Below are 27,257 nucleotides of genomic sequence, written 5' to 3' on the forward strand. Positions count from 1 at the left end.
GACGCTCTGAGGGCAGCCCAAAGCGCCTCGCCTATGGAATGCCCTTCCTGACGCTCTGAGGGCAGCCCAAAGCGCCTCGCCTATGGAATGCCCTTCCTGACGCTCTGAGGGCAGCCCAATGCGCCTCGCCTATGGAATGCCCTTCCTGACGCTCTCAGGGCAGCCCAATGCGCCTCGCCTATGGAATGCCCTTCCTGACGCTCTCAGGGCAGCCCAATGCGCCTCGCCTATGGAATGCCCTTCCTGACGCTCTCAGGGCAGCCCAATGCGCCTCGCCTATGGAATGCCCTTCCTGACGCTCTGAGGGCAGCCCAAAGTGTCTCGCCTATGGAATGCCCTTCCTGACGCTCTCAGGGCAGCCCAAAGCGCCTCGCCTATGGAATGCCCTTCCTGACGCTCTCAGGGCAGCCCAATGCGCCTCGCCTACGGAATGCCCTTCCTGACGCTCTGAAGGCAGCCCGATGCGCCTCGCCTACGGAATGCCCTTCCTGACGCTCTGAGGGCAGCCCGATGCGCCTCGCCTACGGAATGCCCTTCCTGACGCTCTGAGGGCAGCCCGATGCGCCTCGCCTATGGAATGCCCTTCCTGACGCTCTGAGGGCAGCCCGATGCGCCTCGCCTATGGAATGCCCTTCCTGACGCTCTGAGGGCAGCCCGATGCGCCTCGCCTATGGAATGCCCTTCCTGACGCTGAGGGCAGCCCGATGCGCCTCGCCTATGGAATGCCCTTCCTGACGCTCTGAGGGCAGCCCGATGCGCCTCGCCTATGGAATGCCCTTCCTGACGCTCTGAGGGCAGCTTGATGCGCCTCGCCTATGGAATGCCCTTCCTGACGCTCTGAGGGCAGCCCGATGCGCCTCGCCTATGGAATGCCCTTCCTGACGCTCTCAGGGCAGCCGAATCTACTGACAGTTATTAAAAAGAACTTAAAACCTTCCTTTTTAGCAGATTTTATTATTCCTAATTTTTTGCTTTATAGCTCTTTTTTTAGATTTTTGAGGTTTTGTAGCACTTCTCTGAAAATGTAAAGTGCGTTACATTATATTATTATTATTTATTATTATTATTATCTAAAAAACTTCTTCACAACAGCTTACAAATGCATAGGCTACATTTAAGGTGGATATAACATAACAGTCCTGAAGGATGCTGAGCGCAGAAAATCCACATGGCTTCCCAGCTAAGACGAAATGTTCCCAGAACTTTCGCTAATGTTATCTTTTCAAAGCTGACACAAAACGTTCTTACTGTGACGTTAATGGAACATTATTTCCACGTTCTACATTGTAACAACGATTCAATGTCAGCACGATGAAATTATTACCTGACCATCCTTTTAATGCAATTAATTTTGAAATATTGTTTTAAGATAAAATATTATTGAAGGCATATAAAAGTGCTATGTGTATATATAGCAAATACATCTTCCATCCTCGAACCCGTGATCTACCATGAGCATCATTAGCATTTATATTGTTAGTCTTAGTTGTAGTAGTGCAGTAATGTTCTGGGGACATAAGGAAAACTGGACACTAAATATTTCCATACCTTAACCGTAACGTTCAGTAAACGTCCCTAGAACAAAAAATCGTTAGCGGGGTTAGAGCAGCTGGCAAGTTCAAAGAAGCGCTCACTTCCCACCCAGGTTCTGTTTAAAAAGCCCGCATGAAATGAACTTTTCTTCAATGAGTCTCAGCGAGGAGGCGCTCAGGGCCAAAGAGTAAGTGGAGCGGCTGAGACGGGTTAAACGCGGCGGTCAGCCGTGACATCATGTGCCGGGGCTGGGCTGGCAGCGGGGCGGCGGGACTCCGGCAGGAGCGGACACATCCAGAGGAGCGCAGCTGGAGACGGCACCGGGATTACGCTTACCGACACCGGGTCCGGGAAAAACTAGCTGGGTATTAAGGTAAAATAAATAAATGAAACTGATTAAAAATCCGTAAAGTTTAGACAAATCCAGCTTCTTTGCATTATAATCACTAACCGCTTCAAGTGTTTAGAAAGCGAAAAAAAACTTTAAATTTCGCAACTGGATTGTAACATGTAATAAAACGCAAATAGAAATATTTTTTGCGGACTGGTTTATAATAATAAAAAGGACAGGAGGAATATAGGGATACGGTGATTTAGGAGGAGGGAAGCAGGGTGTCGGTCCCGAAACAATGAATTCACAGAAAGTGATGAAGGAGGGAGTGCTGGAGAAGAGGAGCAACGGGCTGCTGCAGCTCTGGAAGACCAAGCGCTGCGTCCTGACGGAGGACGGGCTGCGCCTTCACGGCCGCCGGCGCGCCAGCGACGGGACGCTGGGCTTCAGCGCCGCCGCCAAGGAGCTGCGATTCGAGCGCATGGACGCCGTGGACTGCGTGGAACACAAGCGGGGGCTCATCTACTTTACCATCGTGATGGCTGGCGGCCGGGAGATCGACTTCAGGTGCCGGCAGGAGGGCACCGCTTGGAATGCCGAGATCGCGCTGGCGCTCGTGCGCTTCAAGAACCTGCTAGCGGTGCGGCACCGCGCGCCCCCGGGGGGCGCCGAGGAGGGCGGCTGCTGACGGCGGCCGGGAAGGTATGATGTCTCTGACACCTGTATGATGCCCGAGGAACATGCCAGTATCACAGTATATCGCGCCCTAAACCCGCGGTTTCTGGTATCGGTATTTCTAAAATCAGGCATCTTTTTGACAAGGTTGCACGTTTCTTTAATAAGAGCGCATCAACATAACCTCTGGTTGAAGCGCATTGTGTTTTTGGGTGAAAACATTTTATTGGGAATCACAAAGCTTGATGTATTTGCGCATTGCCCTAAAATTACAGCTTTCACATTGCCTACACTTCCTTTTAGATTGCCGAGCTGGGCTCCAAAACAACATCTGTTTCTCATTTACATGGTAGCAATTGCTCCATGGTACCGTTCAGACTATAAAAAAAAGTGTTTCTTTATGAAATCCACACGCAACGACTCATAAAGCAATTTAAAACAACCCCAAACGGCGTCTCACTGCGAGGGTAGGGGCGTCACATAGGACATACTAGCTAAACAGACACACTTTGCGCTCAGATGTAAAGCTGACGATCATAAATTGGTCAGGCAATATATATGTCAGACTGCCAAGTATGTCCAACTGAAATACCGAGTGAGGACACAAATAGTCCCTACATAATATATGTATTTTGTTAACATAATTTATTTTTTGAAATATGAAAGATTATCCATGCAATCACATTTTAACTTACGTGTTCCTCCTCCTAAATATGTCAGTGTGTGTATAATTTGGCCAGTACTGCACTGGATTAATGGCTGGAAGGTGGAGACAATGGGTGATAAAACCATTAGCTATTTTCCTTATTAAACACTGTGAAAGGGGCTACACATCTTGTTCCCTGTGCCGTTTTTTTTTTCATTCCGCATGGTCTCTTAATCTCCAGCTGTAACAATTATCACCCTAAAGAAGGACGAGGTACAATGTGTTTGAGGCACTGTGTTTCGAGGTTCAGGATTCAGTGTACCTTGTCTTTGTTTAGGGTGATAATCGATGGTACCCAGTAAAACCATGTAAGCGTGTATGACTGTATGTTTGTGGGGAGATTTCATGCAGGTTTTTTTCCTACAGTTATATTGTATGTGGTATTTTCCAAAGGCTGCTGGCAGCTAATCCTCTCTACAAAGTTCTGTTTTCTGGGCCAGATCCTCCTGAATGCTGTTAATGTGTGTTCCTTTCCCAGTCTCCTGTGCACTGATACTAATTCCTGTCATCTCGCAGGACACATTGCAGAGCTGGAACAGCAGGCGATGGTGATATTTGTGTTCTTCAGCACCTTGCTGCCTTGGACCTTAAGAGCACAGACGGCTGGGGTGTCTAAAAGCTCTTCCCTGGAATCATGTGAAATCACGCAGAACCAAAGACTAGAACCCTTTCCAGTATCTGACCCTGTCATAGACCCTCGCGCAGACACCGGCACACCACGGATGTAGAAACACCGCATCACGGAGAGGCAGTACCTGTGGCATCGAGTCCACATTCCTGGCTGACGAGCATCTCAGATCACACAGCATTTCTTTCATCCTGGCTGAAAACTGGAGTATTTTGAGTTGCTTTGTCTCACATACAGCAAAATGTGTCCGTTTTGTGTTTATGAATCCCGGAACTCACATCTTACACCTTAGAATTGTTATTTTATGTTATTCTTTTGACATCTTTCTTGTTTTATTTTACATATCTAACGGCAATCAAGCCCTGGGACATTACAGGCGATGTAAGCAGTTAGCGGCAGGGAGGCGGGGCAGGCCAAAGCAGTGAGTCACCCCACGTTTTTATTGGCATGAGTGAGACCCTTTGGCTCAGGGATGGAAACCAGAGAAGGACGGCCTTTCAGCTCAAGGGCTCCTTGGCGAAAAAAGCACCTGTGGTCTTTCTCAGAACGGAAAATCGGATCACTTGGAATTTCCTGGGATTCCGTCCGGGTCATGGTCACGCGTTCAATTAATTTGCTGTGAGCCCCACCCATGAAAAGTGTCCGACAGATGCGCAGATTGGGAAATATCTGTGTCAAAGACCACAGCGTAATGTCTGTGCAAGCAACCTAATCAAAACCCAGAAGGAGATTGAGCAGGAGGAGGCGACACAGTCATGTCACTCTCACCAGGGTTTAGGGTGAGTGTAGTTATACGAAAGAACCTGCTGTTATTGATTTTATCAAATTTGTTGTCTTTGAAGGAGAACTTTATTCCGGTACTGCTTGGGTCATCGTGGCTTCTAGTATAGCTGTCCAATTTACAGGATTCCCTTTGAAGTTCAACAGTGAGAGAAGGTTCATTTCCAGAATTCAGGATGTACAATCATACCCCCAGAAGAGGCTCTATCTATGATGAAAGAGTCTTACTATGCTACTTGTTTGGAAGTTGTCAAAGTGTATTTCTTGCTCTTGTTTTTCTAAATGATACTTTTTACCTTTAATGGACCGTCAGTGTTGGTCTGCTTATTTCTTGTGTTTTAAATGAGGTATCAATCTCTTGCACTTACTATGCATAAGTTATTATATGTGACAAGCTGACATTCTAGTGTAAAGTAGCCGGTGAACCATGATTCTCGTGCGTCATCCTTCTGAAACTACTGTTTAGGATTGATTTCCAGTGAAGGGTCTGTGAGTAACTCCAAGAGGAGCAGTGAATTGAAAAAAAAGTGTGATAGAAGCTTTGCTAGAACTACACATTTAAAACTGAGAGTATAAAATGAGTATATGTAGTACAGTGCAAAAGTCATAGGCAGCCAAAGAAAATGATGATTAAATGATCTTCATGTTGGTGTAAAACTGTGATATTATGCCTGTCAAAGTGTGTCAGCTTCGCCATTTCAAACCCTCTGCTAAAGTCACCCCAGAGTTTGCAGCCCCCATCCAACACACCCATGTAGTTTCTGACTCGACCTCTAGCTCGCCTCCTATAGCTAATCAGTACGACATTGACTTTATTAAACTAATTAAATTAATTAATTAAAATGAGCTGGTGGTGAAATGTAATAAATACATGGAATGACTGAGGTGCCCCTGAGGAGGTTTGGGAACTGAAGCCGTGTTCATCTAGGCATCCAACTCGATTTCAGTAACTTTTTGGAAAACGGAAGAAATTCTAAATAGTTTTCCTTGTGTTACTCTTAATTTTTACAAGCTCTAATGCTAAATTGTGTTTTTTGTTCTGAGCAAAAGAGCACATACTACCCAGACAAATAACTGTAAACATTTCTTTTGACTGCTTAAGACTCTTGCACAGCACTGCATGTGTCATGTTGATGCAACATCTACAAAAAAAGATATGGTCAAATATTGTATCAAAAATGCACAGTCAAGTTAGGTGGTTTTATCTGTCTTCTGAAAGGATCGTCTTTTCCATTTAGAATTTGGTACCTGGATTCCTGCTTCAGGCCCATTGTTATAATACAAATAAGCAACAAAATACCTCAATGAATCAGTTCATCATCTCACAATGAATTCATTAACATCTGTGCATTATATACATACATGCCACGTGTCTGATGACTACACTTGATGGTGCCGGGTTCAAACCTTATTATTTTCGGGTTCTACAGAAGTCATTTACAGATGTTCTTACTGCAAACTGCCTCAAGTCGTCTTAAGATGCTTTCATGCATCCTCTTAGTAATGGTGACTAGATTGCACTTGCATGCTCTGGTTTCTGGTGGTTTCTAGCTTTTTTATTACAAACTTTTAGGATATAAATTGGGATATTATTGTGTCATGTGAGAAGCCCCTCTTAATAGTATTCTGATGCTTGTGGTTGCCCATTCAGGGTGGGGTGGTCTCATTTTGGGGTGGTCTCCCACAAATGTGCCTGGTCTGCTTGTATTTGGCTCTCCTCTCTGGCCTGTATGATCCTGTACTGATGTGGTGATCAGCCGGTGGCCATGACTGAAGACGCAGAGCATCGGAGATCCCATCATCGCTGTGGCCTCTTCTTGGTGGCGTGGGCTGGACGATGGCCCCACCCCTCTCAGTCCTTCTCTGGCCCCTAACCCCACAGCCTGCTTATAATGAGCTAATTGTGTGCTGCCTGGAACGCCCAAGCCCCCCCTCCCCTCCACCGCCGCCATCACCACCCCCCCAGTTGGAGAGTAGGCAACAAAGCACCGTTCAGAGGCGAACGATGAAGTAACGGCAAAGGCCTCCCCTCCGGCGACGGGGCTGCCTGGAAGCAGAGGATGAAAACATATTCTCTGGAATTCAGTGTCGGCAGATGCAGGGAATTTCATGGCTGGGAAACTGGGAAATATCAGAAGAGGTTAGAGTGTAGGCAGGGCGTGGGACGGGAGGTCTGGAGGGCGGGGCTCCAGACACCCTTTGCTTTCTTTAGCCTGAAGCTGGAGGGGCAAAATGTGATGCCATCGCGGGGTGGGTGGGTGGAGCAGGCTATGGACGCATGGAGAAATGTCAGCAACGTGTTTCGGCCCCAACCGCCCAGGATGAAGAAACGTCCATGCAGATCTTGGTGGTGGTGCAGATGTGGAGCATTACAGGATGGAGTGGGAGGATCTGTGTGTGTGTGTGTGTGAGGATGTGGGAGCAACACCTTGTGTAAACATCTCTAAAGGAAACAGGGTTCCTCCTAATTCCTCAAGCTCTGCATCTCTGCCCCTCTCTCAGCATCAGTGGATTGGACAACCCTCTCAGATAACATGTGATGATCATCTGCTGGCCGCCCACACGGCCCAGAAAGCATGATCTACTGAGAGGAACTGGGGCCACAGACGTATTTTTCTCAGAAGGAAGTTTAAAAGCCTCCCACGGAAATGCTGGGATGGATGGGTGTGATCCCAGGCGAGACTCTGCGGTGGCTGGATTGCGCAATCGACCAAGCTTGAGCTTGAGGTCTGTTCAGCTGAGGTTGAGTAGATGACTGTGGAGTTTCCAAAATAATACAAGGTCCCCAGAAAAAAATGGTGTGAACATCTGAGGCATTAAAGAGAAAGATAAACTTGTTTGTCAAAGAGCAGCACTGTACTCCAGAACCCAGCAAATGTATTTAACAGGAACTGAAACGAAACCTCATTATCAGAACCCACACGGAGGATCTGTTTCGAAAACAGCGCTCCGAGATGTGGAGAGTCAGGAAGGGAAAGAGTCTGAGGAACAGGGTGTGGACCCCAGTCCGGAAGTTTATCAGCCCTGAACATTTGGGTTGAACATCTGACTTCCTCAGGATGCAGCATCAGGGTGCCGTGGAGGAGGGGACAGGACAATTTTAGCGCCCCTGAGTGACAGGGGCCCTAAAAAATTTGTAACATAATTGGATTGGTCTGGACTGGGAACTGAACATGATGTGCTTTCATGGAGTCCAAAATACCTAGTGGCTCCCATTTATGCTGTGCAAAAGAAAATCCTGCAGAATTTATACAGGCCATAAACCAGACTTCAAACAGACTCACGACACCGTTTAAGACACTCTGAATCAAAGATTAAATAATGTGCTTTTGTAAGGAGTATCTGCAAACACGTGAGTTTGGGCAGAGTTTGGGCAGGATGCCGCATTGGCGAGCAGGACTGCCGCCCTCGTGACCTCAGCCTGCAGGTTCGATCTCCTGTGCCTCAGTCTTATTTCAGCCACTGTCACAGGGAGGGGGGGGGGGGGGGGTAATTCCCAGTGAGAGGGGAGAAGGCAGAGAGGTTCTGACAGGGCACAGTGCACTGCTCAGCATGACTTTGTTAAAATATAACAAATGCATCTCAACCAAGATAAATAAACATTCTGTAAATAGTTTGTGGACATAAAATCATTAATATTGAATAAATAATAATCAATGAAAATTAATAGAAGATAAAACATTGAGTTTGCTATTTCATTTGGTAATGGGCAACAGATGTACACAGCAAACATCGTGTAGAAAAATCAGTCTTTAAAAATATTTCCAGTGATGTCAATGAATAGTGGAGGTCTATAACTTTAAGCAGATCTGTAAGTTGATTATTGTGAATGTCTTGCAAGCTTACAGCACCAGAGTTTTCCAGAAAAACCAAAGTCCTGCTTTTTAATATTTAATGTCAAAGGAGAGCAGCTCCATTGGGTTGGAAAGCAAACCCCAGACAGCAGTGGTCTTTACCACCACACACACCAGACATTTGCCCCCTGTTGGCCACAAACAGCCACTACACAAAATATTAAATAGACATGTTCCTTATTTAGGAGATACTGAAATAGCATGTTCTGCTAGCCAGCTAGCTAGCTACCATCTTCTGACTCTACCCACTAGCTGTTGTGAAATGTCTGGGGGAGGGACAAGGGGTGAATTTTTTGAATGGGGCCCCAGAAATAAAATACCCACCCCAGACCACAGAAGGACTCTGCATGGCCCCACTGTAAGAAAGGGTGGGGCAGGGCAAAGTCAGAGGGGTGCTTAGCTGGGGGTTTATACCCCTCGCCCCCCACTCAGGCAGAGTCCACATCTCCTTTAGCTAGCCAGATTAAACAGGCGGCATCCACATTGCTAGTCCGGACACCTTGGGCTTCACGTTCCGGACACGGCCGGGGACGGTACATAACTATTCACGCCACCTGCTTTCCCTAGCGGACAGTTCCGCCCGTAGATACTCACAGTTTGCCATTTTTGGGACCTTTTATTAAAGGAAGTGTTTCGGATTTAGTGCTTCCTTCAAGGGTACAGCAGCAGACTGTGTGTGTCAGGGTCCTTAAGGTGCCAGACACACGTGCTTTAGGCTGAGACCCTGGGTAATAAACATCACCTGGGAAATTAAGGTGACTGGGGGCCCAGGCGAGCCCCGCAAACAGCAGACACATTTAAATAGTTCCGTCTCATTTAGGTTTCAGCAGAGATGAATTAGGCTGAAATCTTCAAGGCCAAGTTTTCACTAACTTTGCAGCTTTATGACTCTGAGAGGTTAGAAAGCATGATTGTCAGTCACATGGTGCTGAGTCGAAGCACAGTGATGTCACCATTGGGCCCCTGAACATGGCCCTCTATGCTTTCTTAAAAAAATATTACGTCACTTTTGGATATAGGTAAATAAAATGTAAGGCTGACTAAAATGAAACTGATTGATAGGGGGCGCTGTGTTTGGCCACCTCCCCCAAAAATGCCCCCGTGTGACACCCTGTGGCCCTGAGCTCCGCCCAGCCATGATGAGCCTGCGATGCTGCTCATCAAATGAATCAAAATGAGCCCTAATCAGCTTTAGCCCCATGACCGAGATGGCAGCTCGTTTGTCAGGTAACGGGCTGTTTCACAGCAATGCATCACAACATCATCTCAGGTTCTCCTGTGCTGTCGAAAGTCCTACTACTAAAATGAAGGATTCCACTGCTAACATGCTAGCTTGAAATGTAAGCACATCTAATTTTCTCAGATGGTCTGCTAAATTAAATTTAGTTGTTCTTACCAATCCATTGATCTACCAGGATATCTGAAGATGAAGAACTTCTATCCTAGCAAGAGACTCTGTGACTTTCCCTGGCTACCGTACTTCACTTTGGGGTGTAACTTTTAACAACCAGACTCCAACCAACCAGGCTCTAGACACAAGATTTATCTACAAACACAGGCGTTTATCGCAAAACAGGGACATTCCAAGTTCCTGTGACAGATTGGTGTGAAGAAGCCAGACCAGCCCACTGTGAAAACTCCCCAGAAGGCCTGCTGACTCGCTGTTGTAATGTTATTTGTTAATCCAGGTCAGGCTTACCGCTTAGATCTGCTTGATGGGCCTCGGACATACTGGGCTGTGACTCTGAAACGCCCTATTCACAGATTCAGCTCCTTATGAATTCTGTAAAGAGAGGATGACCAGAACCAAGTTACCAATCCGTTTGTGCAATGGGATATATTAATCTGGTCAGCAGGGGGCGAACTATCACTCAATATCACCAAATGCTGCATGTGACTGAGATGAACTTATTTCTTTTTGATTCAGAAGCATTTAAGTTTAATCAAGCAAGTCATACACAGAAATATATAATTAATAATGTAACTGGTTCCAAAAACTATGCGCAGAACAAAAAATTTTTGATAGTCTTGTATATACAAGTCCCTTAATGTCCATAAAAATGCGTGCCAGGCTCCAATGAGGCACTTCCAGAACTCAATCCCTGCTCCAATAAAAGCCCAGAAAAGGCAGGGAACCAACCTTGTTTACACTCAGTTATACCAACACAAGGCTACAAAAACAAACCAGGGAGGGCCTGTTGAACGCACAGCAGAAAACAACATTAATACCCGAGAAATCCCAAAGACAGCTTAAAATAGCCAACTACAAGTAATGGTTTACAGATTACTGGCAAGGATGTTAAAAACAAAAACCTTGCTTTGGGAAGCTGTTTCAGATGGTGTTTCTTGGGAAGACTGAAGGAAGAAGTATCCCAATTTACAGCTTAGCCATTGTTTTATTCCTCTTTGGTGTCGGATGTGTGTAGCCCAGTGGGGTAGGAACCTACATCCAGGTCTGGAAGGCCAAGAGTTCAAATCCCAAGGACTGTGAAGGATTCATATCACCATCAGGTCCTTAAACCAGGCCTTTAATCCAAACTGCTCCTGGATGCTGTTTGACCCTCCTGTATGTTATGAGTCAGTATACCTGGAACAAATATATCTGTTATAAGGTCACGTTGAAGCTGAAATGCAAATTTCTTCACTTTTTAACACTTGAGACTGATAGACGTCAATTTTAGAGCATATTTAGACAAATAGTAACAGCACAAAATGTTTGTCTTCTCCTTCACTGTTTTTGCAAGATAAATACTGACATGTTATGCTAAGCGTTTAAGGTTGACTGTTCATTTCTAGCAACATACAATGCCATACAATGAGGGCAGTGTAAGCCCAGTGGGTTCGAGCACTATGTTTGTGATCAGAAGGTTGCCAGTTCAAATCCCATGCCTGACACAGCTGATTCACCATTGGGTTCCTTAACCCTCAATTGCTCCAGGGGCTGTCTGACCCTGCATTCTCATCATACATCAGTTCAGGCAAAATCTAAATAAAATAACCATGTTTCTAAAAATATATTTTTATGTAGTTTTACTGATACCTATGGCTTGATATAAAAGAAGTATGACCACCTGCCCCCTGTCTGTGCTGTGTCTGTAATCATCTCAGTGAAGGCCCAGGCTGCTTGGGCATCTCAGTTTGGGGGTTAGGTTTAGGCTACGTGTGTGTGTGTGCGCACTTGAAGGTGTTATCTCCTCTTATCCCCTCTTATCCCGGCATGTGCGCCAGCCATTTAAAAATAAAAGCAAATGGGCTGTTTTCTGTGGTTTCCCAGAATAGCCGGGTTTGCAGAGGGGCCCATTAATCCTGAATAATCCCCCCCAACACACTTGCATTCCTTTGTCCCGCTGGAGTGTAGCAGGGTCGCTCAGTGCCCAGATCTGTGGCCAGTGTGTTGCCTGGCAGACTCTAGGTGGGGGCGGAGCCATGGCCGTCTGCGGCAGACCTATCGCATGGCCTCGCGCAGGCACGCTCTCTCTGCCTCGTGAGTAATTTATGGATGATTTGACAGAGGCACTTTCTCTGAAGGCTTCAGCTCCATATGGCCTGTAGCATAGCTGTCTACAGGGTAGTTGTCCGTGTGGGAATCTGGGGGCGACTGCCAGGGGTGTTTTTGTCCCCCAAGTTTTCTGCATGGAATCCCGTCGTACGTTGCTGCCAGACACCCTAATAAGGAGTGAATCTGAGATGTACTTCCTTGCAAATTACATCTATTAACATATCAGGAACATCCCAATGGACTTTAATTGACTCACAGAACAACATCAGTTGTCACCATGTCTTATTTACTGTACCAACAGCAAAGGGATGTGTTGTTTGTATGTCGAATAGCTACTCAATGTCGCAAAAACGTGCTTTCACATTTCAGTTGGTCTACAAGGGAAGTATCCAACCCTGTAAAAAGTAGATATCTAGCTGTTGTCAAATAGAAGCACATAGATCACAAGTGTTAATCATGAAATAGTCATGAAATCAGTGCTGGTCAAGGTACACGTGGAGCTCTAAATGAGCTTCACCATCTTGGGGTGGGGGGGTGACTCCTCAGAAAAGGTTGCCCTGGCCAATTGCAGGTCTTGCCCTTACCAAGAACCACACCATCATAAAATGTAATTGTCACATTGTATCAGTCAGAGACTGAAATTTTTCACAAAACAGAATGAAAACAAGTGTTTCAGATAAATGTATCCCTTTATTTATAGAAAATATTAAAGGGTATTTCCTGGAGTTTATGAGTTATGAACGTAATACTAACTAAAGTGATCGTCATTACGTACAAGGGCAGAGTTATTTTGGTGTGGATTATGTTTATATTTCATTGTGGTCAAATGTCCCCCACAAGGTTATAAAAACCTGTTATTTTGACATTGTGGGGATGATTTTTCAGGTCCCTACAAAGATCTGTGAATGCAAATCAAAAGACTAATGGCCAAAATTTTGTTTGGTTACTCGGTTAGGGCTGAGTAGGGATTAAGGTCGTTATACAGGGATTTGAGATTTACCCATAGAAATGAATGAGGACTCCCCTCAAAGATATAATTACAAATCTCTCTGTGTGTGTGTGTGTGTGTGTGTGTGTGTGTGTGTGAGTGTGTGTGGGAGGGAGGGGGTTCGTGGTTGGGATGCCAATTACAATAAATGTTGTCTCAATCCCTCATGGGAAATTAAGCTCAGTGGAGATGGACATTTGATATGTGTTCTTACCCCAACACATACTTTTGCCAGAATGTACTTATATTTAGCTACAATAAATTCCTGTCATTCACTATGGATATGATATAACCAAAAATGTGTTTTCACAGTTCAACTAATAAACGTTGCTATGAAATGTAATTTATTAGTCAGGGACTCACATATCGGCCAAAGTAGAGCGATAAATGTTACCATTTGTGTACACAAAGTATTCAGATCATTCTGATTATATGAACATGATTTTTAGTTTTTTGATTGTAGTCATAGATTTTTATAAAACCGAGTTTTCCCTTGTAGGGAATGAAAAAATGGTCCCACCACATCAAAATAACAAGTTTTTATTACATTGTAGGAACATTTCGGCCCCACAGCAAAATATATACATAACCCCCCCTACACACACACACACACACACAGACCCTAATGCTCATTCATTTCTATGGGAAAAATGCTAATATTAACTATGACAACCTTAACCCCTACCCAGCCCTATCCATAGCAGTAAGTAACCAAACAGAACACGAGATTTTGCACATTTTCAGTTTTTTGATCGCAGTCACATATTTTTAGAAAATTGAGTTTTCCTGGTCCCCATAAGGTCAAATAAATGGGTATTCATCACATTTGGTCCCCACAAAGTAAGGTATATCTGGACCACACACACACACACAGGGGCACCCCACCTTCTAAGCCTCCTCCCCACCATGTTCAGAATGTCAAAACTGAAATGTCTAAACATTAAGTTACATTAAATTATTATTTGTTTGCTATTTGCTCAAGTGTGAGTACACGTACATTGGAATGTGTTAGTTATCACATATCCCATCATGCTTTGCTTTTTAAGACACACACACACACACATAGAGGTGAGAGTGAAGCTGCGGGGTCTGAGCGCATGGTTCTGCACCCCTGGAACATTGTGTTAAAAATATTCTGTGAATCGGCACAATGCCTTGACTCCCACAATCCCTGACAAAGGGCTCATAAACAGTCACAGGTTTTTATGTTTTCACCAAGCTCTCCAATTACCCCGTCCACTTGGCGACATTTTTACAATGTCGCATTAACATTGTGGCACCATCTTTTTCAGTAAATACATCCAGCCTGGCCCTCTGCCTCTCTGCCCTCGACGGGCATGGTCCAGAAGCTTCCGTGGCCGGGGAAGCAGCGTGGGGGACTCCCTCCTTCCCGCCAAACCCCGTAGGCATCAAAAGAGCGTTAAATAAAGACCTGGCCAACAGTGCTGAGAGCAGAGACCACCTCCCGCTGCCTGGCTGCCATCACCTTAGATTTATAACCCGCACACAGCAACACCCTGACCTTTAAAAGTCTGCAGACAATTGGACCCCCCCCTAATCTGTGATTTATGGAGAAAGCTGGCCCTGCACCCTCACAGTGTTTGGTTATGGCACAGAGATTATGACACGGCGAAAAGAGTGTCTGCCATTGAGCTCTCAGAATTAAAAACACTTTTTCTTCATTCCCTTCTCTTGCTTTTTGTATAGAAAAGCAAAACGATTTTTATTTGTTTTGCTAAAGACTATCTGGCACCATTATAAAGGGTAGAAGAGCATGCTTCATCTAACATGTTTGGACATAAGATTCGGGCCAAAGCTGCCTCAAAGCATGTAGAATTATCCACCTTGAGTTAATCTGGGATTTCTTTTCAAAGACATTGTTTATTAGATAATGATTTCTCAGAAGCACGGTTTCCACCATTCCACCGGTTATTCTTTCTAGACATGATTTTATTCCACTGGACAGACTAGTTAGATATAAAAACAGCAAGACCTTGGTCTGAAGTATGATTGTCTGTGGACACCTGAGGGAATCATTTCAGGGTTAAAGAAGAGGATGAGCTGCAATGTTTCTGGTTTTTTGAGCAGGATGATGCTCATACATTCATTTTATGAGGCAGGTACTTTAATCCAAAAAATTTAGATTAATTTCTTTTGAAAGCAGCGTCGGCTAGTGCCTGAGGAAGCTGAGGGGTCCAACAGTCAAATCATGCCTGGATTTGAAACAAAAACCTTCCGGTCACATATACCTATAGAGTCCTAACCCAAAGAGCCAACGGCCGGTAAGTTGCATGTTCGTTGTGGTGTTACACGAGATTACTGCATGTTGGTCAGAGCTGCCCATCTGCTTGTTTTGAAGCATTTTCAGGTTTCTGTGTCACAGCGCTATGCTTGCAGGGGGGGTGGGGTCTCTTGAAATCTGGCCGAGGTCGGAAAGGAGAATGGAATGCTTTGGGGAACAGAGAGCGAGTGGCAACTGGATCTCACACATGGGACAGGTGTTCCCCGCCCAGACCCCCACCAAGGACCACACATCCTCGCTCAGAAGCGTAAACCTATCCTCCCTGGGTGGAGGGCCTGTGGTCCCTTGATGGGGGTTATTTCAGGAAGGGATCACACTGGATTGACGCACATACTGGCCTTCTGTTTTCTTCCAGCTCCTTCTCGAAAATGTTAATTGGTATGTGCTTGGAGCGGCTAATTATAGCATATATGCTAATAGGGCCCCAGATGTATTAGCAGTAAAAATAGAATAACTGCAATTGACAAAAGGCGGACCTCCCAACTGGTAGGATAATCATACAAGGGGAATGAAATTAAATGGTCCGTTATTTACTCTTTGATCAAGAACAAGTATAAATACATTAGATGCTCTGTTTTATATATGCTAACTTGCTCTTCTTTGAGGCACACACACACACACACACACACACACATACAGGTGAGAGCGTATGGGATTACTAGTATTACAGCCATTTGAACATTGCTGAGGATAAATTAAAAATTTCTTCCCTCAAGCCCTTTCCATCCTAGCATGCTTCGCATTAATAGCTAAATGGGCGTTCATGCCGTACCAGTGGCGAAGGCACTCAATCGTGATCAACGGTAAACTAGACTCAAAGGACACTAAGTTCACTCACTGTCAGGGTCGGTGCCGTCTGATATTGCCCTTTGTGTCTCTTCCCCATTTGGCTAGCAGGTGTTACTGGTCATCCCTGTCATATAGCCCTACAGCCTTAGTGTGTTGTACCTGCTCCCCAGGCCACTCAAACGGTTAGGTGTGCGGCCCAGAGGCTGTAACCCTCTGGTCACGGGTTTGAGGTTGGTCAGAGGCTAGTCTCGCCACTTTGTATTTATTGGTTTTCTGTTCCCCATTATTTGATATTTTCTATCTTCGTTTCCCTGTTGAAGATTCGCCCTGCTTCTGTTCTGTTTGGATTATCTTTTGTACTTTTGTTCCATTATGTTAGCCTTGTAATTCCTAGCGTATGGCTAATGTTTCTAAGTTTGGGTGTCTATTACATTCCCTAGTTCTGTGCTTGTTATTGTTAGTTACGTCACCTGTTGCTTGTTGCCAGTGCCTTTTCTGTTTGGTTAATTGTTTTATGTTCCACACCTGCCCCCTCATTAGCCCGGCTGCCTCTTAGTTGCCTTCTCCTGCTTGGTTCTTGAGTCTCTCATTGCATATGTTGCTGCAGGGTGTTACTCTGCCTGTTTTTCCTAGTTTTGTCCTTTAGCTTATGGTCTTCCCCAATGTGTTCAGTTCAGTTTAATCAATAAACTCTTGCTGTCTCGGAGCTGCTCAGTAGATTGTCATGCCCTGCTATGACACTCACCTGCAGTAAAGTGTAAATGTGTTTTGGTCTGGTCTGAAGGCCAGGAATCCCAGTAGAAGATGTGGTGTTTGAGCATCTCCTCGCCTGATGAAAGTAAATGATTGATCTTATGGGCTGTAGGAGTTTAGGCTCAAACCCACAGTCTCGGCATAATTTACTATTTGGTACAAATCCTGTTTACCAGCACAAACAAGCAGCTATTCAGAATCATGCATGCCTGGGGGCTGCCAAGATTCACTAGCTGACCTGACGAGGACAAATTTAACTGCTAGATAACTAATCCAAAACTGTGGATTTTTTGGTTAGCAATCATTAAATACCATATTGGCAGAGTACAGCTTTAATTCTGCAGACTGTGGCCAGGCCAGACTTTCAAGAACCATATTGTGCACAAACTGGAAGAAGCTGGAAGTGTGAAAGTGTGTTAATTGGGCCAGAGTGCCAGTCCGCCCTTGGTTCCCAGCATCAGGTGAGTCAGTCGTGTGACAGACACGGTCCCCCTAAATACTCTCAAGGCGTGAGGAGAAAGCGCTCTTGCCTAACACAGAAAACCGGAAAGCTGGCATTTTACTTGTTTTCCGGGAGAGAGAGAAAGAGGGGGCGATAAACAGAGGGAGGTGGTCTAAAAATAGATCCCAGCTGCAAGCGTGAAATGACAATGGGCGGCGGGGTTAAATAGAGCCGTCGATCGCGGGTCCGCATGTCCGACCGGCGTCCGGCGTCCGCAGCACAGTAAGCGGAAAGGTAGGATGCTCCGGTTCACCGCCCCGACAGCAGGCAGCTCCGGGTTACCTTACTGACCAGTGCGGTGGGTGATGTTTAATTAAGGAAGGGACCTTTGTGTAGAATAGGCAGGGATGCCCTGTTGTTATCCGCCACTGGCGCGGTAACTGAGCCGGACTGCTTCAATTAATTAACACTTATTAAGTCAATCGTTTTTACAGTTAGCCTATTCAGCAAAAAAAACAATGTCGGACATTATTTTATGCGTTTTCTCTGTCGGTGTTTATCGATGCTATTTATAATAATAATACATTTTATTTATTTGGGAATTATACATTTGCAGTTTAATTGGGACTTGTAATTCTTTAATTATCGGCAATAACGAAGGAATTGGGCACATTACTGCTGTGGATTGTTCGCATTTCAGAGAAGGCAAACACAATAAACATGAAGTTTGTCATTGGAGCTGTCAGACAGTGGCATCTGTTGCTGTCTGCTTCCGTTTCTGGTCCTGCATCTCTGGGTGATACCCACCCAGTCACATATGGGCTATGCATGTCCTGGCATTTCGGAGTCGCATTCTTTCCTAAACGCCGCTCGTACATTGAATCCTCAAGCCTTTCAGATGGTGCAGGACAGCTGTGGTCTTTTACGGTGACCTGATGCTTTATTTACGCGGTCCATCCGCTGTAAGAGGCCAAAGAGGTTCGCCGCAATATCTGTCCCAAATTCCCGGGGCAGTCTGTGTAATTGCCGCTATCCTCACCCCTAGTCAGATTAAGTCTGTTGGGGCCGTTTCTGGGTTCTGTCACTTCTCTGGCAAACCACAAACCATCCGTCCTGATTTAAGGTTGAGTTTCAGATACACTTTTGTCGCAAACAATGCGACCTGCACCCCACGACCGGTGGAATACGAGCCGTCTGAGGCGCGTTTAACCGATAAGGAGGCAGAATCATAAGGACTTATTTTTGTCTTGTAGGTGAAAAACCAAGATGCCAGAACATGGGTGAGTGCTTTGTGTGTCTATTTCTGACTCGTTAACCCGCAAGCCGACTCAGTCACTTCCTTGTACTCCTGCAGAATAACTTAGAGTAGGCCTACTTAAAACGCACCCTGGAAATAAAAGCGGGACAGGAACACACTGAAACTCATCTTTAAGAACTGTTAATATTTTTTTATTCATGATTGTCATTACAATTCAAATAGGCCAATTTTCCCCAAGTAATTGAAAGCAAATGACCATTAGTCTAACTATTAGGCTACTCTCTGTTGCTCTTCTTCTGCTAAGTCCCTTGGGGCTCCTGTATAATAATGAAATATTATGTGTGTGTGTGTGTGTGTGTGTTGGGGGGGGGGGGGGGGGGGGTTGAATTGCCAATTTTCATATTTTCTCATTCATAAAAAATGTTTTTCATGTTCTTTTGCAGGCAAGAGGTAAGATGTAAATGTCTTTTCGAAAGGTATTTATGTTTAAATAAGGTAACATTACGAACATTCTGTAACGTATATTAACTTTGCTTCTGATTACAATGCGTCTGTTACTTGTGTACGCGCAATAAAGTACTCAGTTAAAACACCGAACAAATCACCTACTGGCTGTTGTGTTTCTAGAGAAAGTCCAAGATTTCCGCTTCCCGCAAGCTCATGTTGAAGGTAATCATTGGCCAAACGTTACATGTACAAAATAACAGAACGGGAGTGCATCTACTCACCACAAGGGGGTGTGATTGAGTAATTTTAAACACTTACAATTTCTCAAAGCCATAATAAAGATTCAAGAGTTTGTGGTCATGTGCACAGTAAACAATCAGTTACACTGTGTGGTGTAAATACAAAATAAACACAAATACTAATTAAGGTGCTTGCAGTAAGAGAATAAATGAGTACAGTCCAAGTGTTTGCCTCATGTTCACCTGTGTGTGTGTGTGTGTGTGTGTGTGTGTGTGTGTGTGTGTGTGGGCCCTCAGAGCTTACTGGTGGCCAAGGCGAAGGAGGAGCTTGAACAGGAGATCCTGGACAAGGAGGAGGAGAAGCAGCGGTACCTGGAGGAGAAGGCGCCCCCTCTGGTCACCAGCAGCATGTCCTTCACTGAGCTGCAGGTAAACCGAGCAGCGGGGCAGTGGCTGCTCGGCTCACAGGGTGTCACAGAGTCAGGCTGGGGGAGGGGGGGAGGGGTCCTCGACAAAGTGACTCGGGGGGTGGGGCTGGGGGGGGGGTGCAGCTAAGGAGCATCAGACTGCAGCACAGACCAATATAAAGGCAGTAAAAATCCATACAAGAGCTGTCCTTAGTTACTGTCTCTTCTCCTGTCACACAGAGGCAGGTCAGTCATATTAATCTAGAGCATAGGTGTCAAACTCCAGCCCTGGGGGGCCTGAGTCCTGCATATTTTTGGGTTTCCCCTCATTTAACACGCCTGATTGAACTCCTTGACAGCCCCTGATCAAGAGGTTCCCAACCCTGCTGCCCACAGACTGGTACCAGTCTGTACCAGTATTCCACTGGGCCACAGAATGCTGGGGATGGAGGTTCCACCGTCCTGTATATTATGGGATTGTCCCATGCTGAAAAACAAAAAGGGGTGACCTATGAATATAAGCAATTCTGTTCCATATTTCTATATGTATTTCTTACCCCCTTCGTTCAGCGAATGTTATCATGGGGCAAAGCCACCCCACCCACTTTACCAGCACAAAGCATCAAAAGTTGGGGAGTTTCTGTCTATCACCAACATTGACTGAGACTGACCTAAAGATGCAAAAGCGATGACTGGCAGGTAACGGAAAAATGGCCATACCTCTGCTTTTGTTGATATAATCAGAGAAACTGTTTGGTTTTTTTTTTTTAGTAAAGAATTGCGGTGACATCTGATATTAAATCTGGGCCCTTCATCTGTTGACGAAACAAGCCCAGACACTGAATATTACAATCTCCAGGGTAACACGCCTGTAAATTCAATTTTCCAGCTTTAAGATCTGCCCACATTTCATAGTGGTTTTCATTTTGCAGTCAGCTGTGAAGCGTAACCTTTATCGTAATCCTACACATGAAAGCATAAACACATCATTAATGCACGATCAGCTCGTTATCAGATAGGTCTTGACGAAGGACTGCATTTTAAGGTGTACTGTGTCGCTCTACATAGATGCAGGCAATGAAATAGTTTCCCTGAGAGCTCCCTGTAATTATGGTTAATGATAAATAAAAGATCAATTAAAAAATAAGATAATGAAATGGATTAAATTTGTTTTGACTTGCGAAATGAAGGGCACGAGGGCAGCCGTTAGGGGAACAAAGGGGGGTTTTATTGGGGTCAAAACAGGAGCAGGGAAATAAACAGGATCACAAGGGGTCAAATGTGAAGGCTAGTACAGGGAAGGACAAGTAAACAGCAGGAGAGACATTAATGACCGGACTGGGGGACGCAGGACTGGGAAGCACTTAAATAGAGGTCTAACGAGGGGCTCACACAGTGCAGGTGTGGGTAGTTAGCTAATAGGGTTGGGGACAACGAGAAAGACACACCTGGGGAGAATAAGAAGGGATTTGGAGGACCAGCAGCGACCCCCCCTGCTGGTCATAGCATGGGATGGACTGGACAGGTTGTGAGAAAGTTAAGAAGAAATGGGAATCTGCAGTGTTCGCACTCACAGCCTGATCGGCCTTTGAGCAGCTTCAGGGTAGAAGCTCTTCTGGAGCACGATCGTCCGCGGGTCGATACTCTGACACCGTTAGTGACAGCTAGTGACAGTTAGGCAGAGTCCCCTTTCCCTGCCTCCCTATGAGACCCAGTCATATCTCACGCACATGCCCACATCTCACAGCTGCTCCTCTTTGTGCCAGGAATCAATGTATTTCTCGCTCAGTCTGGTTTTGTAGATGCTGTTTGATCTTCTGTCATTGCTAGTTTGTGAACTGTGACGGTGTGGGTGTGGCATACAGTCATCTAGCTTACACAGACTTGCATGCAGAACCGGCTCACTGCTGGACTGGCTACGACCATAGTTTACACCTGGCTTTTATTAAAACAGACTCATTCTCCTTGTATTGGAAGTTAATATGCCTGGGGGGGGTTAGCCAGTCTACCTTGGGCCCCCCAGAAGTGTTTCTTTCCCTCCTTACTTGGGAGTTTTTGGTTCCTCTCCTCTGTTGTCCTCTGGCATTCTTTCTTTCCCTGTTTCATGCACCATTTTACGCAGATGATGTCATAATGGATTTACAACTTCCAAACAACAGGGTTCGCAGTTATTCCTTGGAGGGTTTGTACAATGTTATTAGTGTCCTCGTCATTGTCATTAACAAACCCTCTAGAGGTGCACTATGCAGGCCCAGATGTTTAAACGGCAAACCCACGCCTCCTCCGTCTCCAGGAGCTGTGCCGTGAGCTGCACGCTAAGATCGACATTGCGGATGAGGAGCGGTATGACATAGAAGCCAAAGTCATGCTCAACACTCGAGAGGTCAGTGTCATCCTGTCTGGCCATGTTCCCCGATCATGGTTCCCCGATCATGGTTCCCCTTTCCAAATCAGGCCCTTAGCCTCACTTCTTCCATCCCTCCATCTTTTCTCTACCCCCAGATCAAGGACCTAAGCATCAAGGTGCTGGACCTCAGGGGGAAGTTTAAGCGACCCACGCTGAGGCGGGTGCGCGTGTCAGCCGACGCCATCCTCCGCTCCCTGCTGGGCTCCAAGCACAAGGTCTCCATGGACCTGAGGGCCAACCTGAAGTCCGTCAGGAAGGAGGACAGCGAGAAGGTGGGCCGTCTGCAGAGGCGGACATTTCAGGTCCAGAAAGTAAAAATCCAAACCAGGATTTTGTTTCAACCAACCAGTTGAGCATAAAGAGCCACAGTCACAGAGTACTCAACTGGTTGGTTGAAACAAAATCCTGGTTTGGATTTTTACTTTCTGGACCTGCAATGTCCACCTCTGGCCATCTGTCTGCCACCGTGCGGCGACCCCCCACCCAGACATCACACCGACTGAAACAAAACAAAATGAAATATTGAGGGGGAACGTCAACACTGGTCAAAATGTTTACCTTCAGGGCGGGAAATATTTGAATGTTTAAACTGAATATTGCTGACAATACTTCCAGAAATATTAGAAATACATTTTCATCCACTTATTTTCTGTAACCACTTATCCTATTCTGGGTTGCAAGGGGTCTGAAGCCTATGAATGCAAGGCAGGGAATAACCCAGGATGGGGCACTAACCCACTGCAGGGCACAGTCACTCACACATGTATACCTACGGACAGTTTGGTATGTCCAATTCCTGAAGGAAACCCCACGATGATATGGGGAGAACATGCACACATACAGAGCTCTGGCGGAGACTCAAACCCCAATGCCAGAGGTGTCAGAGTGCTAACCACTGCACCACCATGCCGCCCAGTAAATACATATATGTATCTAAACTCTGACATAGGACTGCACAAGTTATGTCAAAATGATGTAACACTCAAGTCGTTGCTTGAAAAAGTAAGTTGTCTGTGCGAGGTCACATGTCAGGTAACTTAAAGACCATTGCAGGAAGATCACAAACGGTAATTGCTGCAGATCCAAAACTGACCTTGCAAAGACGTCTTGTCAGTCAGCAATTACATAGTTCAATTACATAGTTCAATTACATAGTTCAATTACATAGTTCAATTACATAGTTCAGACGTAGCTCGTGTATTTGGTTCAGATGCTGGCCAGACATGTGTGTCCTATGTGGGACAGAAACAAAGTTGAGGTAACCTTAAACACAGCCACCATAATGAAACTGTATTGACAACATCAGACCCCATTACCCATAAATGTTACTTCATCTATTGATGTAATATTACAGTGATATTATGTATGTGGTTATTAGTTACGGTGGTTAACAGGGAAAATAGTGGCTGAGCTCATTTATGACATTGCCCTCTTCGTGAAAAGACAGAGTCTGTGAGCTTCCATAAGAGATGGAGATGGATCAACGTACTTACAGAGAGGGTGGAGAACTTCTCATGAAACACTCCAGAAAAATATTGAAGTCTGAACATGCCCATTGGCCCTGAGCCCTTCTGATAACATCACTGAGGATCACTGATCACTGGGAACTCAGGATAGATGCGGGCAGCTGGTAGCTGACACAACACAGACCAAGCATCTGTAAGGGGCCCCCTGTTGGCCATGAACAGTCACTACATTGAATATTAAATAAACGTATTTCTTATGTAGGAGATGCTGAAGCGGCATGTTCTGCTAACCAGCTAGCTAGCTACCATCTTCTGGCTCTACTCATTATTTTTTTAGTCTGTGAAACATTTGATGTGGGGTGGGGGAGTGAGTTTTTGAATGGGGCCCCAGAAATGGCAAACTGGCCCCTGGGCAAAGGGAAAGGCAGCAGGAAGAAGGCGGGGCCTCTCTGCAGATGGCCTGAGCAAATGCGGTGTGTGTGTGTCAGTTCTGTACCCACTAGCGCTGAGCCCGGCCAGAGAGGTCACGCTCTGGTTTTCTTAGCGACCCCCCCCCCCCCCCCCCCAGCGAGAACCTGTCTGACCGGCGTGACGAGCCGTTTGACTCAGCGGGCGCTCGGCAGAAACAGGAGGTGAAAGATGTCATGGGGATTATCTCAGCTGCCACCTTGGGTCCCTTAAGTGGGGGGGGGGGGCATGAAGAAATGTCACTTCCTGGGGGAGTGTGGCCCCCCATTGTCACCGTCGCACGATCCAGCCAAGGAGGCAGTAATACGAGCCTGAGACAAACTCCTTTCCATGCCTGTGTGAACAGAACAAACAGACGGCATGGATCTCCGCAAACAGAGCGTGTGCTGTGTATTTATAATGGGGGGCGGGGCTTGGCTGTATGCCAAGTGTCCAGGAACGTGATGGGACGCCACAGGTGTGTATGCATAACAGGGTGTATGTTTGTGTTTTTTTTCGGGGAGGGGGGGGCAGTCCTTATAAATGCCACCTGTCTGGACTCGGCCTGGACCGGATGTTCCTGTTGGTGACCTGGTTCGCCTGAAGCTGAGCATTTCCAGTTCCGAGGAGCGACCCATTCCGGCAGTCCCGGATCGGGCAGCTGCAGTCGGCACGCTCCCTCGCTCTCTCACTCTCTCCCTTATTCTGTCGCTCTGTATCACTCTATCCTATCATTCCCTTTCCCTTATTGAGTCTAACATTCCATTTTACTATCAAGATTTTTTTTTCCATTGACATGAAATGAGACTGTGTTGTCAAAGCAGAAGTGAACAAAAGAAGGTCAACAGATGTAGACTGATGTGAATAATTGCATTATAATTCATGTAATTACCAACGTTCCTATTTCATCATACGGCTCATTACCTAATGCAGGCTCTAATGATGGAGCTCCGTGGGAGGTGCTGTTGCCTCACACCACCAGGTTATGGGTTTGAATCCCGGCTCCCTCTGGGAATGCATGATTGCTCTGTGGTACTTGCTTTTCCTCCTCCAAACTAAAGACATGCAGTTCAGCTAATTGGTATCCCTAAATTGTCCATACCACACATGTAAGCACCGTGTGGTGGATGGGCGTCCCGTCCTGGGTGTACCCCAGCATGAGAGAAGCTCCAAGCTCCTGCAGTCCTGTCCAGGCTCTCCGCTCAGATGATAGATAATGGATTTCTGGGTAGCTTATGGTGTCTGTACAACATACCACTAGCTAATCTATCAGCTCTTCCACGTTCGGGCCCACAGAAGCGACCGGTGGAGGACAGCGACTGGAGGAAGAATGTGGAGGCCATGTCCGGCATGGAAGGCAGGAAGAAGATGTTTGACGCTGCCGCACAATGAGGAGGTGAGTGACATCACAGGAGGGGGCGGGACCACCTGCTGCCCTCAGCAGCGACATCACAGGAGGGGGCGGGACCACCTGCTGCCCTCAGCAGCGACATCACAGGAGGGGGCGGGACCACCTGCTGCCCTCAGCAGCGACATCACAGGAGGGGGCGGGACCACCTGCTGCCCTCAGCAGCGACATCACAGGAGGGGGCGGGACCATCTGCTGCCCTCAGCAGCGACATCACAGGAGGGGGCGGGACCATCTGCTGCCCTCAGCAGCGACATCACAGGAGGGGGCGGGACCACCTGCTGCCCTCAGCAGCGACATCACAGGAGGGGGCGGGACCATCTGCTGCCCTCAGCAGCGACATCACAGGAGGGGGCGGGACCACCTGCTGCCCTCAGCAGCGACATCACAGGAGGGGGCGGGACCACCTGCTGCCCTCAGCAGCGACATCACAGGAGGGGGCGGGACCACCTGCTGCCCTCAGCAGCGACATCACAGGAGGGGGCGGGACCACCTGCTGCCCTCAGCAGCGACATCACAGGAGGGGGCGGGACCATCTGCTGCCCTCAGCAGTGACATCACAGGAGGGGGCGGGACCACCTGCTGCCTTCAGCAGCGACATCACGGGAGGGGGTGGGACCATCTGCTGCCCTCAGCAGCGACATCACAGGAGGGGGCGGGACCATCTGCTGCCCTCAGCAGTGACATCACAGGAGGGGGCGGGACCACCTGCTGCCCTCAGCAGCGACGTCACCAGCTGTCAGTCATTTTCAGTGTGTAGCAGAAACTAAGATATAAGTTTAACTGAAAGTATATAAAATTAAATGGCAAAGATTAAAATTTTTCACATTTAACTCAATAATAAAGATTATTTGTATTTTACTCAATTGCTTTAGGTTAAGTTAGAGCAAGGGGTTAACACTGAGTTAGTGTTAACCTTGCTGGTTAGGGTGATGCCCTGAGTTCGTACTGCACATATTTGTAAGCCATGACTGTGCCCAACAACATCCATTATTATAGTTTTAAAAGAAAACGTCTTTGTTTTGTAGCAAATGCTTGTCTGGGTGCTCTGGTCATTCTCAGGGATCCTTTGTCCATCTTAGATTCCTCGCTTAGTCACTTAAATGACTCATCAGCCCTGATTATATAATATACACTTTACTCAGGTCATGCTCCCATTGTGTAGTTTTCTGTCCCAATGCCATCTTTTGTCCCCTACAGGAAATGATGTCAGAGTCGTCGTCCCCCACCCACTCACTGTACCTGTGAAACGTTCTCCCTCCTTCCTGGAGACACACAGGAGAAAAACATCTCAGATGTGTAAGATCCTGCCTCTGTGTAGCTGGTCACCACAACAGCAGCAGCTTGATTTAATCAGTGGCTGAAACCAGAAGAGAAAAAGTTTCATTTTGCTATAATCAGCCATTTATAAAGAGCCCAGTGGATTTTTACTGTATAGCATGCAGATTCCCATTAAGACTTTATGGAAGAAGGAGAGGGCATTTGTTTCATTCTGCATGTTGTAAAAAGAATGTGCTTTTATTTTGCAAAGGGTGGGATTCCCCTTCTCCCATCTCTGCTTTTCTGTGTCTCTTTGATGCTTGTGTAATAAGTCATAAATGTTTTCTATGGTTAACGACATACTGGGTAGTATCCGATGGGTCTTCCTGGCATTTATTTATTCACAGTCTGGTCATTCTGACAAACAGGTCAGGTTCTTTGCTGAATGCTCTTCTCCTGAAAGCACACTGCTGCCTTGTCATGTGACATGTCATGTGACAGGGTTTTTTTTGTGTGTTCCCTTGTTGGAGATTCATAATCATACATGCAGGGTCTGTTTCTTAAGACACACATCGGCCCACCCCCCAAAACACACAACCTGCCCCCTGACCTCACTCCCTGACCTCACTCCCTGACCT

The 27,257-nt window shown here is 46.3% G+C and overlaps 2 protein-coding genes across 5 annotated transcripts; both read left to right on the plus strand.

Annotated features, from left to right (window-relative positions):
- Positions 1-1,048: 1,048 nt before the first annotated feature.
- LOC111855255 (pleckstrin homology-like domain family A member 3) lies at positions 1,049-5,314 on the plus strand. Its single transcript, XM_023834092.2, has 2 exons — positions 1,049-2,566; positions 3,762-5,314. The coding sequence occupies exon 1, from the start codon at positions 2,163-2,165 to the stop codon at positions 2,550-2,552; it is 390 nt and encodes a 129-aa protein (XP_023689860.1). The 5' UTR covers positions 1,049-2,162; the 3' UTR covers positions 2,553-2,566; positions 3,762-5,314.
- A 10,672-nt stretch (positions 5,315-15,986) lies between these two features.
- On the plus strand, positions 15,987-26,979 carry LOC111855253 (troponin I, slow skeletal muscle-like). Of its 4 annotated transcripts, none has more exons than XM_072701856.1 (9): positions 15,987-17,574; positions 18,534-18,560; positions 18,982-19,033; positions 19,166-19,207; positions 19,522-19,653; positions 21,925-22,014; positions 22,134-22,310; positions 25,248-25,347; positions 26,560-26,979. In XM_072701856.1, exons 2-8 carry the CDS (start codon positions 18,547-18,549, stop codon positions 25,341-25,343), a joined length of 603 nt encoding a protein of 200 aa, XP_072557957.1. In that variant the 5' UTR covers positions 15,987-17,574; positions 18,534-18,546; the 3' UTR covers positions 25,344-25,347; positions 26,560-26,979. The 4 variants fall into 4 exon arrangements, with proteins under 4 accessions (XP_072557957.1, XP_072557959.1, XP_023689859.1 ...); XM_072701858.1 differs by having other exon boundaries at positions 15,990-17,638; positions 18,982-19,014; XM_023834091.2 differs by having other exon boundaries at positions 15,990-17,574; positions 18,982-19,014.
- The last annotated feature ends 278 nt before the right edge of the window (positions 26,980-27,257 follow it).

Source organism: Paramormyrops kingsleyae, chromosome 18, assembly GCF_048594095.1.
Source record: "Paramormyrops kingsleyae isolate MSU_618 chromosome 18, PKINGS_0.4, whole genome shotgun sequence".
In the NCBI taxonomy this organism is placed as follows: Eukaryota; Metazoa; Chordata; class Actinopteri; order Osteoglossiformes; family Mormyridae; genus Paramormyrops; species Paramormyrops kingsleyae.

Excerpts from the sequence above, each read along its gene's own strand:
- LOC111855255 (XM_023834092.2), top strand. The coding sequence starts at position 2,163 with ATGAATTCACAGAAAGTGATGAAGGAGGGAGTGCTGGAGAAGAGGAGC.
- LOC111855253 (XM_072701856.1), top strand. Across the intron at positions 19,208-19,521 it reads CCCGCAAGCTCATGTTGAAG|AGCTTACTGGTGGCCAAGGC; the intron begins GTAATCATTGGC and ends GTGGGCCCTCAG. Across the intron at positions 19,654-21,924 it reads TGTCCTTCACTGAGCTGCAG|GAGCTGTGCCGTGAGCTGCA; the intron begins GTAAACCGAGCA and ends CTCCGTCTCCAG.